The 12,420-nt window shown below is 34.9% G+C and overlaps 2 protein-coding genes across 3 annotated transcripts; both read left to right on the top strand.

Annotated features, from left to right (window-relative positions):
* The first annotated feature begins 216 nt into the window (after window positions 1-216).
* Window positions 217-3,513, top strand: LOC147393828 (putative WRKY transcription factor 53). The gene is made up of 3 exons (XM_086456281.1): window positions 217-1,036; window positions 1,134-1,262; window positions 2,615-3,513. The coding sequence occupies exons 1-3, from the start codon at window positions 741-743 to the stop codon at window positions 3,219-3,221; spliced, it is 1,032 nt and encodes a 343-aa protein (XP_086312407.1). The 5' UTR covers window positions 217-740; the 3' UTR covers window positions 3,222-3,513.
* A 1,931-nt stretch (window positions 3,514-5,444) lies between these two features.
* Window positions 5,445-10,397, top strand: LOC147393827 (putative WRKY transcription factor 53). Of its 2 annotated transcripts, none has more exons than XM_086455818.1 (5): window positions 5,445-5,602; window positions 6,208-6,627; window positions 6,849-7,138; window positions 7,238-7,366; window positions 9,259-10,397. In XM_086455818.1, the coding sequence occupies exons 2-5, from the start codon at window positions 6,217-6,219 to the stop codon at window positions 9,455-9,457; spliced, it is 1,029 nt and encodes a 342-aa protein (XP_086311944.1). In that variant the 5' UTR covers window positions 5,445-5,602; window positions 6,208-6,216; the 3' UTR covers window positions 9,458-10,397. The 2 variants fall into 2 exon arrangements, with proteins under 2 accessions (XP_086311944.1, XP_086311945.1); XM_086455819.1 differs by having other exon boundaries at window positions 7,221-7,366.
* The last annotated feature ends 2,023 nt before the right edge of the window (window positions 10,398-12,420 follow it).

The following is a 12,420-nucleotide window of genomic DNA, read 5'->3' as shown; positions in this document are numbered from 1 at the left end:
TAAGAAGTTAGAGAGAGAGAGAAGAAGTTAGAGAGAGAGATTACTTTTGGATTTGAGAAGAAGTTAGAGAGAGATTTTTGAAGAAGTTAGAGAGAGAGATTACTTTTGGATTTTTGAAGAAGTTAGAGAGAGAGAGAGATTACCTTTGGATTTTTTAAGAAGTTTTTGTTAATGGGACCTCTCACTATTTTCATAACCAAAGACTGGTCTTTCTAGAAATTTTACTCGTTTTCTTCAGTCAAACTTACCTCTCTCTCTCTCATCCATTCAAACTTATATCTAATTCAAAAAAGGTTTTCCCATAAATCCAAACCCTCACCCTCCTTTGCTTCTAAGAGTTTGAGAACTTTCTTTCTTTCTTTAGCTCCAACAACCATCACTTCTTTCAGTTCTTCTCTTTCTCTTAAAATCATCAAAGAGACAACTACCCATTTCGAATTTAGTTGTTTTTTTATTAGATTTAGTTTTCAATTAAAGTATATGTTATAGAGTAATTTGAGCACCCATCTTGCAATTTTTGCTATTTGGGGTCTATCTCTCTCATCATCATCAAAAGTTAGATTTTCTGTTATTGTTGTAATCTTGAGAACCCATTTTGGAGTTTTTGCTTTTTTCATGTTTGTGTCTTATGGGTTTCTGCCTCTTTGTCTTCTCTTGTTCCTTTCAGCTTCTTTGAAATCTCTGTTAAAGCCAATTTTCACTCCAAATAAGTCTTCCAACATTTCTTTTTTAGTCTGAAAATGGAGAACACAAGAGATTTAGATCAAAAACCTTTGATGATCAGTGAGTTAACCCGTGGAAAGGAACTCTTGAATCAGCTTCGAATCTATCTCGATCACTCTTCTTCGACAGGAGAATTTCTAATAGAAAAGATTCTATCTTCCGTTAACAAGGCTCTTCTGATTCTGAATTCAAATGTTTCAGAAACAGAGATTCAACCAACAGGACCCATCTCTGGTATATTGGATTCTCCACGTTCAATCAATGGGAGTCCACAAAGCGACGATTCGAATCGAAGAGATATGTATAAGAAGAGGTACATTTAAAACAAAATTGAATCTTTTATGTGAAAAATCTGTTTTTGAGAAAAATTCTTAATCTTAAAAGCGATTTTCTGGGATTTTGTGTTGTAGGAAAACGTTGCCTCGATGGACTGAACAAGTGCGTGTTTGCTCTGGGACTGGACTTGAAGGTCCTCTTGAAGATGGTTACAGTTGGAGGAAATATGGACAAAAAGACATCCTTGGAGCCAAGTACCCAAGGTGAGAAACCTCTCAAATCCCCCATAAAGATCAAGAAATTTTACCCAAAAATGTTTTATATCTGATCCACCTCAAATTCAGTAAATTCTCAAGAGTCAGATAAAGCTGAAAGTTTCCTTTTGATCGATGTCAGAGGCACTAAAAGTGCTTCTATAAACAAATTTTTTTTTTTTTTTTTTTTTGAATTTGGGTGGATATTTTGGTAATTATATTAAAAGTTTTGGACGTTTTAGATATTGAATTAGTGCCTAGTAACACTTTGAGAGATATTTTAGTTATTAATTGGAAAAATTAAAAGCCATTTTTTTCCTTAACCTATTTTTTACTTCTCACTGTTGTGAGATGCAATTAAACATAAATTTTTGGCCAAAATGTGTTGACACCCACTCTTTGAGACATCTACACCCACTTAGTAATTGCATCCTCGAAATTTATTACAAATTTGTAAATATACCCACATGTTATATGCGACAACAAACACATTTTCGTCAGTAATTGAATTAGTACCTAGTGAAAGAGTCAGGGTTTGGGAATAGTTCGGTGAGGGAATGTTTTTGAGAAAGTCGGAAAAAGTCCATAATAATTTTTTACGTATAAAAATATGAAAAATATGTATTTCATACATTAAATAATAAAATAACACTTACAATATTACTCTTCAAAAAAAAAAAAAAATACTTATCATGCTAAAAAATATAAATAATTAATTTTTTTTTTCAAAAAATAGTGGATTAAATCATTATTTTTTGAAAAATCATTAATGTTTTAAAAAATTTGACAATATTTTTTAAAATCATGATTTAATCAATAATTATTAAAATCTTCCAAATGCTACTGTCGAACTTGTTTGGGGGCAATTGGATTGAGCTCCGTGATTGAATTCTCTACCCTTATGTCCAACCCTTTAGATTATGAAACTCAACTCCTAGACAAGAAACATAGATTCATTTTTATATTACCATGGCCCAAGAGTCCATCCACTTTAAAGCTGCTTTTAGGACCGCATGGCTTTATACCAAAATCTACCTGTTATTTCTGCATCAAATTAAAGATGCCTACATATACATACAAACATACATATATTATTGTTTCCGCCTAATGGTGACACCCCTCGCTTTCCAAGTCATATGGTCCTACACTGCTTGTCATATGTGCCCCTCCACTAAATATGTCTATTTCGAACCACTTCATGCCAAGCCGTGGCTATGGCCATGGTTTTATTACCATGGCCCTATCTTCCTAAATAAAAATCAATGATATATATTTATAGGTAGGTGTATGTATCTAAAGTAGTGATTTTAATGGAGTTGAATATCTTTTCTTTATCTAATAAGGGGTTATTAAATTTGCAGAGGCTATTATCGATGCACTCATCGTAATGCTCAAGATTGTAATGCTACAAAGCAAGTCCAACGATCCGAAGATGACCCATCAATCTTTGAAGTCACTTATCGAGGAAAACACACTTGCATTCCTGCATCCCGTCTAGCTCAGGGTTTGCCACCACCAGATAAACAAAAGCAAAATTCAAATCAACAAGAACAACAAAGGCAAAAGGAATCACAAGAGATACTCTTGAACCTTAAATCGGGCCTTAAAGTCAAAACCGAAGGCTTGGATACCCGAGAATTAACATCTCCTTCTTTCTCATTCCCTTCAACATCAATCGAGTGCATAAAAACAGAAAATGAAATATTTTCATCATTGACACTCGATAACAATCTCATTGGTAACTTTTCTTCTCCCTTCATATCCCCAACGACGTCCGAATCAAACTACTTCTCACCATGCCGGATATTAGGTACACCAAATTTGCAAAGCTTGGACTCTGATCTCAATGAGATCATCTCAGCTGCTACTTCATCCTCGAATTCTCCTACTTTGGACTTGGATTTCTCACTTGATCCAATTGAATTCGACCCGAATTTCCCATTCGACAGTCTAAGCATGTTCAATTAATTCAACAATCCCAATCCCCCCCCCAGAAAAAAAAAAAGAAAAAAAAATTGGACTGTTGATGATCCTAGCCAGTCTGTGAAATAAGAAGAGAGCATGTTCGTTTGAGTGGGTGACCATCAATACAAGATAGTGTAGATGAGATTCCCTCATTTGATATTGGCCAAGAGATTTTTGTTTTTTGTTTTTTTTTTATGTAGGTTAGGACTAAGAGATGAGATTTGTAACCTTTTAATATTTTCAGTTGCAACTGTAATTTTTTTTGGGTCTTCTAAATAAAGTAGATCTTCTGTAACGTATTAGATTTTGTGCTATATAATTTGTCCTTAATTTGATAATTTGAAAGATTTTTTCGATTTCATGGTTGAAATATACTTTGGGTGCTTCTCTGAAAAGCTATCCAAACACTTGGCTAAGCACTGACGACCATTTGATTTAATTAGTCCATTTTGAGGCCAATTTGGCTAATTGAAGCTCTGATACCAAATTGATGTGGTTCGTGGAAGCACTAAAAATATAATGAAATGGAGAACAATTCTCTTTAGCTTAACATTTACAACAACTCCTAAGATTGGAAATAATAGCCCATAAGCTGCTTAATAAAGGGCTTTGAACTTCATTTTTGAATTCGACAAAAACAAATATATCAGAGAGCCAATTTGTTTCTTATACCAAATATTCAAAAAAAAAAAAAAAAGGGCTTCTTCCCAACAATTTGATTGGATAGAAATATCTAAAAAGAGATGATACATACATCTCGAGACATCAATACATCTTCAAGAGCTCAATTGCTTTTTCACAAAGAAGACCGTTTGAGATGCTGTGTGTTCATCAATGGGTCAGATACAAAATGCTAAATGTGCTATTTAGTGTTCTTGTGTTCCTCTTCCATGCTCCCCAATTCGCTTGTCAGATGCAGCCCTTCCGAGGGAGATGTGTGAAGCATGAAAACTGACATTGAGATTCCTCCTGAGCAACAAACTCAACAAATTTCCAACTTTGCACAATCACAACAGAGCAGACCTTTCTCTCCTCCATGTCACCCAATTCAGATCTCCAAGTGCTCGGCCCAATCCGGCCTACATGTGCTGGGGCATGTTGAGTTTAGTCCCACATTGGACACTCATTACCTTGTCTCTCTCCTTATAACCTCTTACCACTCATAGCCAATTGGTTTTGAGTTGGACCCCGAAATTTATCAAACCCCACATAAAGATTGATTGTACATTTTGGAGTTGAATGTTGAGCAATTAAGAAGTAACATATTCATGATATTAAATTTAGTAGCGACAAACCCACAAGGGTTGTTTGGTGTGATGGCCAAGTCCATGCCTCTCGAAGTGGAGATCTTGAGATCAAATCCCCTCTTATCAACCACCCTCAATGATTTAACCTAGAAATTACTTAGTGCATCCTGCCCTAAGGATTAATCGGGTGCTCTAAGAGGTTAGATACTTTAGTTCACATGGAGGGATGTGAGTGTTGAGATGGGTAATTAAAATAAAAATAAAATTAGAAATAAATAGAAAATATAGGCATAAAAAAAATAGGAGATAAACTAAGGAAAAAAAATTGTTTGAGATGGTTTGGCCATGTATACCGAATGTCATTATAGCCTGAGTTGAAAAAAATGTAAAGGCTAAAGGTTAATTTTGTTAATGTTGACAATGGGTCGGATTATAACCGTCTATCCAACCTGAATAAATCGGATATGAACAAGGTTTTTATACTCGATTAAGAATTCGGGTAATATTATCTGATACCTATTTGCCCAAAATTTTTGTAAGGTCAAGTATGAATATACGTCATATCCCACATGACTACCCAACAGCAAAAGTGCAATTCATATTCTATATTGAAATATATGTAAATGATTAGTTTTTTACTACAGTAAAAAAAAAAAGAATTCAAACATGAGAGTAAAATTTTGGGTGACCTAAGAATCGATTAAGAATTCGGGTATGATTATCCATCAAAAACTTGGGTAAAAATTTGGATTTAGGTATTATCTTAAAATTCGGATAAGAAATCGGATATGGGTGTGTATGTTTCAATTCGGGTACCCGTTGCCCAATAACGCGGAAGAAGGTTTGAAGATTTTTGGTCTCCTGCACTGTTCTTGTCTTTTTGCTAGTTATCAGCTCTAACAAGTAAACGACGAACACCACAAAAGAGAGAGAGAGAAGTGAACCAGATTCCAAGTTTCTATGTAACATCCTTGGGGCCCATTTTTTAACGCGTCTCTTAGAAGAAGTCGGTATTAGTTTTTCAATAAATTTCGAGTTATATATGGAAACTTCTCCCACAGTGAACTCGCAATTGGTCTTTCTCTGTTCTGTTCTTCAAAGGACCTCTTCTACTTCTGCTTCTACATATCTTATAAGGTAAACTTTCATGCATCTAAGACCATTTCTAAATTACAATGTTTTGAGTTCAAATGCGTTTTAAATTCTTCTACTTTTTCTATATGCTGTTAAAGTATATATAATAAAGCTACATGGAAATTTCTGATTTATTTGAACCAACTAAGAACTATTAATGGGTGTTTTATGGTTTCTTTTCAATCTGTTGTTAAACTTGTTCTCTTCTTGAGGGGTTTATATATTCCCAAGATTTGGTTTTCAATGGTGGGTTTGTTCGTAAAAATTCAGAGTAGTGGAGTGATTTTTGTTTGAATTAGCCTTTTTTTTCCCCTTTCTTGAGAGCTGCTATTGGCAACCCAACATTTACTTATTACACACTAATTTCTTAAAACATTTATCACCCAATTTAAAATTAAAACACACCATTCAACCATACAAAAGTTTGATAAGTTATTATTTTAACATAACAAAGAATTATAACAGTTTTAGATTCGGTTGTTTAGAATTAGGAAAAGAGATTTTCTATTGGCACGCCAACTCTTACTTATTATAAATTATTGCCACTTGTGATTTAACAACCATATTGAGGAGTGCACAGTAGATTTGATTACAATCACTCTATTCAGGAACACAGCATGGATAATCAATCGGCAAACAGTGGATTTAGCCTTAACCACTATTTGGATAAGGAGAAAAACACAAATAGTTTAACAGTCGACAGTGGGTTTGGTAACAGACGCCCTATTTCGGAGCACAGCACAGATTATCCAATGGCAAGTAGCGGATTTAGCCTTAACCACTATTTGGATCAGGAGAAAAACGCAAATAGTTTAACGGTCGACAGTGGATTTGGTAACAGACACCCTATTTCGGAGCACAGCACAGCTTATCCAATGGCAAGTAGCGGATTTGACCTTAACCACAATTTTGATCAAGAGCGTCAAGGCATCGGTGATGAAATAATGAACGACCTCAATTTTGAAGATCGCAACATAGATAATTCAGTAGCCAGCAATGGAATTGTTGGTATACAAACTCGAAAAGTGGTACAATTTATTTTTTTGAAAATTATTTTAGATTTTCTTTTTAATATTTTACATAAATCTTATTGAGTCGTGCTGGAGTAACACTGAAATTTATATAATCTTTTTTTTTTTTAATATCTCTATGGTTCTATAAAAACATTATTCTTTGAAATTTCTGTTAAAAGGAAATTTTTTACTCCAAATCAGTCTTCCAACATTTCTTTTTTAATCTGAAAATGCAGAACACAGGATATTTAGATCAAAACCCTTTGATAATCAATGTGTTAGTCCAAGGAAAGGAACTTTTGAATCAGCTTCGAATCCATCTTAATCCCTCTTCTTCGACAGGAGAATTTCTAATAGAAAAGATGCTATCTTCCTTCAACGAGACTCTTTTGATTCTGAATCCAAGTGTTTCAGAAACAGAGATTCAACCAATAGAACCCATATCTAGTATTTTGGATTCTCCACGTTCGGTCAATGGGAGTCCACAAAGCGACGATTTGAATCGAAGAGATATGTACAAGAAGAGGTGCATTTAAAACAAAATTGCATCTTTTCTATGAAAAATTTGTTTTTGGGAGAAATTCTTAATCTTAAAAAGCGATTTTCAGGGATTTTTGTGTTGTAGGGAAATGTTGCCTCGATGGTCCAAACAAGTCCGTGTTTGCTCTCGGACTGGACTCAAAGGTGCTCTTGATGATGGTAACAGTTGGATGAAATATGGACAAAAAGACATCCTTGGAGCTAAGTACCCAAGGTGAGAAATCTTACCCCAAAACATGTCTTAATCGTATCTGATCCACCTCAAATTCAGAAAATTCTAGTCAGATAAAGCTGAAAGTTCCTATTGATAATGTCAGAGGCACTAAAATGCTTCTATAAAAACACCTTTTTTTTTTAGAGTATGGACTTTGGGTTGATATTCTGGTAGAGTCCTCATGAAATGATTCGTCACATGGCATACTCCATCGACTCACTGACGTGGACAAATTTCGAAACCGTAGATCTTTCCGTCTTGGGATACACAGTTCCCTCGGTATATAGTTTTTTATGAGGAAGTGCAATCATGTATACTGAGGCGTACAGATCTCCTATTCCGAACATGCCACATCAGTGAGTTGATTGAATATGCCACCTAGTGAATCATTTTATCACAACTCATTTTGGTTAGAGTCCTGATAATATGACTCGTAAGGTGGCATACTCAAATGATTCCATGATGTGGACAAGTTTGGGGACCATAGATATGTATGTCTCGGGATACATGATTCTCTCTAAATATACTTTTATACGGGGAAGTGCAATCGTGTATCCCAAGATATTTAGATCTATGATCCCCAAATTTATCACATCATGGAGTCATTTGAGTATGTCACCTGACGAGTCATAATACCCAATAACACTTTGAGAGATATTTTAGTTATTAATTGAAAAAATTAAAAGTCAAATTTTAATGTCAATTATCACATAAGTATTTGGTCAAAATGTGTGGGCACCATGTTTGAGACATCTACGCCCACTCAATAATTACACCCTCGATATTTATAATGAATTTGTAGATATACCCTCATGGTACATGCACCAATAAACACGTTTTCATCAGTTATTAAATTTGTACTTAGTGAGAAATTCTGGGTTCGAGAATAGTTTGACGAGGGGAAGCTTCTAAGAAAATTGGAAAAAGTCAATAATATTTTTTTTAAGTATAAAAATGTGAAAAATATGTATTTCATACATTAAATAATAAAATAACACTTATAATGCTAAAAAAAGAAAAATTAAATAATTGACATTTGTTTTTCAAAAAATAGTTGATTAAATCATGATTCTTTAAAAAATCAGTAATGTTTTCAAAAACTTTGATTATTATTTTTTAAATCATGATTTAATCAATAATTATTGAAATCTAGATTTAATAGCGATTTTTAAAAAAAAGTACCTATTTTTATCACTTTGATTAGAAGTGAAGGAAAGCAGCCCCCAAACAAGTTCCAAATGCTACCATCGAACCTGTTTGGGTGCAATTGGATTATCTGACCTAACCTTTAGAGAATGAAACTCAACCTCTTGACCAGAAACATAGATTCATCTTTATGTAACCATGGCCCAAGAGTTAAAGCTGTTTTTAGGACCTCATGACTAAGTTTTATTCTAAAATAGCTTCTACTTGTTATTTCTACATCAAATTGAAGACATACATACATATATTGTCATTCCGGCTAATGGTGACACCTCTCCAAATCATATGGTCCTACATTGCTTGTCATATGTGCCCCTCCACTAAACATGTCTATTTCAAACCCACTTCATGCCAAGCCATGGCTATGGCCATGGTTTTATCACCATGTTCCATGGCCCTATCATCCTAAATAAAATCTATAGACAAATGATAAAATGACGGCTAAAACGTACATGGTCTGTACATAGTTGATGTGGCAAGTGCAAAAAACCCTAGATCTTTTCCTTGTGTATCCCGATGAAAAAACATGTTTGGTTCTATGCACTTACCACGTCAACAACATACGATTTAGTGCATCATTTTATCATGACTCAAATCTATAATATATGTGGGTGTAAATATCTAAAGTTGTGATTTTAAGGTAGTTGAATATCTTTTCTGTATCTAATAAGAGGTTATTAAATTTGTAGAAACTATTTTCGATGCGTGTATCATAAACGTCAAGGGTGTTTGGCTACAAAGAAAGTTCAACGATCCGAAGATGACCCATCATTCTTCGAAGTCACTTATCGAGAAAGACACACCTGCATCCAGGGCAGAGCTAGTAAGAAGTTGGTGGGGGGCAATTGCCCCTCCAGAACTTTGGGACACCCCTATATTTTCAACTAATGACATGCTTCATTTGTCACCACTCCCTCACCTCTCTCCCCAATTGGAAATGATCAAAATATTATTTTCTTCAACTTCTAACAAAAAATCTCTGAATTTCTCCCTAAAATCATTCATCTTCAAGTTCTTCAACTATACAACTAACCATAGTGTGCCCTCACTACAGTAAAATCCTGGCTCTGCCCTTGCTTGCATCCCAATACCCTGTATTTCTTTGGGTTTGCCTCCACTAGATAAACAAAATCAAAATCGGGACTTAAAGTCAAAACCAAAGGCTTAGATACCCAAGAATTAACATCTCCTTCTTCCTCGTACCATTCGAGTGCATAACAGAAAATGAAATATTTTCATCGTTGACACTCGATTACAATCTCATTGGTAAATTTATTTTTTTCTCACTTTATATCCCCAAGGAGGTCCGAATCAAATACTCCTCTCCATGTCAGATGAATAGCTTTGGAGGTACACCAAATTTGCAAAGAGCTTGGACTCTGATCTCAATGAGATCATCTCAGCTGCTACTTCATCCTCCAATTCTCCTACTTTGGACTTGGATTTTTCACTTGATCCAATTGAATTCGACCTGAATTTCCCATTTGACAGTCTAAGCATGTTCAATTAATTCAACAATCCCACCCCTGAAAACATAAAAAAAATAAATTGGGTTGTGGATGATCCTAGCCAGTCTGTGAAATAAGAAGGGCGCATGTTCGTTCGAGTGGGTGACCATCAATACAAGATAGTGCAGATGAGATTCCCTCATTTGATGTTGGCCAAGAGATTTTTTTTATGTAGGTTAGGACTATGAGATGAGATTTGTTAACTTTTAATATTTTCAGTTGCAACTGTAATTTTTTTTGGGTCTTCTAAATAAAGTAGATCTTCTATAATGTATTAGATTTTTTGTTATATAATTTGTCCTTAATTTGATTATTTGAAATATTTTTTCGATTTCATGGTTGGAATATTCTTTGGGTGCTTCTCTGAAAAGCTATCCAAACACTTGGCTAAGCACTGACGACCATTTGATTTAATTAGTCCCATTTTGAGGCCAATTTGGCTAATTGAAGCTCTAATACCAAATTGATGTGGTTCGTGGAAGCACTAAAAATATAATGAAATGGACAACAATTCTCTTCAGCATAACATTTAGAACAACTCCTAAGATTGGAAATAATAGCCCATAAACTGCTTAATAAGTGGCTTTGAACTTCGTTTTTGAATTCGACAAAAACAAATATATCAGAGAGCCAATTTGTTTCTTATACCAAATATTTGACAAAAAATAAGTAAAAAAGGCTTCTTCCCAACAATTTGATAGGATAGAAATATCGAAAAAGAGACAATACATACATCTTGAGACATCAACATATCTTCAAGAGTTCAATTGGTTTTTCACAAAGAAGCCCGTTGCAGATGCTGTGCGTTCATCAATGGGTCAGATTCAAAATGCTAAATGTGCTCTCTTGTGTTCTTATGTTCCTCTTCCACGCTCCCTGATTCCCTTGTCAGATGCAGCCCTTCCAAGGGAGATTGGTGAAGCATGAAAACCCACATTGAGACCTTCGGAGCAACAAACACAACAAATTTCTACCTTTGCACAATCACAGCAGAGCAGGCCTTTCTCTCCACGTCACCCAATTCATATCCCCAAGTGCTTCGGCCAGCTCGGCTCACACATGCAGGAGCATGTTGAGTTTAGTCCCACATTGGACACTCATTACCTTGTCTCTCTCCTTATAAGCTCTTGGGTCTCTCCACTCACAGCCAATTGATTTTGAGTTGGACCCCCAAATTTATCAAACCCCACATAAAGATTGATTATACATTTTGGAGTTGAATGTTGAGCAACTAACAAGCAACATATTCATGATTTTAAATTGGGACAAACTCACAAGGGTTGTTCGGTGTGATGGCCAAGTCCATGGCTCACAAAGCGGAGATCTTGAGTTTGAATCCCCCCTTATTAACCACCCTCAATGATTTAACCTAGAAATTACTTAGTGTGTCCTACCCTAAGGATTAATCGGGTGCTCTAAGAGGTTGGATACCTTAGTTGCAAAGAACTAAGTAACAGGGAGGGTCGTGAGTGTTGAGATGGGTAATTAAAATAAAAATAAAAATAGAAATAAATAGAAAATATAGGCATAAAACAAATAGGAGAGAAACTAAGGAAAAAATTGTTTGAGATGGTTTGGCCATGTATATCGAATGTCATTATAGCCTTAGTCGTATAAAACTGTAAAGGCTAAAGGTTAATTTTGTTAATGTTGACAATGGTTCGGATTATAACCATCTATCCAGCCCGAATAAATTGGATATGGGCAAGGTTTTTCTACTCGATTAAGAGTTTGGGTAATATTATCTGATACCTATTTATTCAAAAATTTTGTAGGGTCAGATATGAATATACATCATATCCCACCTGATTACCCAACAACAAAAGTATAATTCATATTCTATATTGAAATATATGTAAACGATTAGTTTTTTATTAAAGTGAAAAAAGAATTTAGGCATGAGAGTAAAATTTTGGGTGACCTAAGAATCGATTAAGAAATCGAGTATGATTATCCACCTAAAATTTGGGTAAAAATTTAGATTCAGGTATTATCTTAAAATTCGGGTAAGAAATTGAGTATGGGTGTGTATGTTTCAATTCGAGTATGGAGTCGATATAAGTCTTACCCGACCCGTTGCCCGGTAACGCGTGAGAAGGTTTGAAGATTCTTGGTCTCCTCCTCTGTTCTTGTCTTTTAGCTATTTATCATCTCTAACAAATAAACGACAAACCACCACAAAAAGAGAGAGGAAGACGGAGAACTGAACCTGATTAAAGAAGATGCCATTGACTCAAGCCAGTTTCCAAGTAATATCCTTGGGGCCCATTTTTTAACGCGTCTCTTAGAAGAACACGGTATTAATTTCTCAATAAATTTCGAATTATATATGGAAACATCTCC

Source organism: Akebia trifoliata, chromosome 10 (genome assembly GCF_017979445.1).
Source record: "Akebia trifoliata isolate Shusen 1 chromosome 10, ASM1797944v1, whole genome shotgun sequence".
NCBI classification, from domain to species: Eukaryota; Viridiplantae; Streptophyta; class Magnoliopsida; order Ranunculales; family Lardizabalaceae; genus Akebia; species Akebia trifoliata.
The sequence above is the reverse complement of the archived record's forward strand: the minus strand, read 5'-3'. Positions and strand labels throughout refer to the sequence as shown.

What these genes read in the sequence shown, in the direction of transcription:
- LOC147393828 (XM_086456281.1), top strand. Translation starts at nt 741, where the DNA reads ATGGAGAACACAAGAGATTTAGATCAAAAACCTTTGATGATCAGTGAG. An exon ending in AGAGATATGTATAAGAAGAG is followed by an intron (nt 1,037 to 1,133) that starts GTACATTTAAAA and finishes TTTGTGTTGTAG; the next exon opens with GAAAACGTTGCCTCGATGGA. An exon ending in CTTGGAGCCAAGTACCCAAG is followed by an intron (nt 1,263 to 2,614) that starts GTGAGAAACCTC and finishes TTAAATTTGCAG; the next exon opens with AGGCTATTATCGATGCACTC.
- LOC147393827 (XM_086455818.1), top strand. Translation starts at nt 6,217, where the DNA reads ATGGATAATCAATCGGCAAACAGTGGATTTAGCCTTAACCACTATTTG. An exon ending in GTATACAAACTCGAAAAGTG is followed by an intron (nt 6,628 to 6,848) that starts GTACAATTTATT and finishes CTGAAAATGCAG; the next exon opens with AACACAGGATATTTAGATCA. An exon ending in CTTGGAGCTAAGTACCCAAG is followed by an intron (nt 7,367 to 9,258) that starts GTGAGAAATCTT and finishes TTAAATTTGTAG; the next exon opens with AAACTATTTTCGATGCGTGT.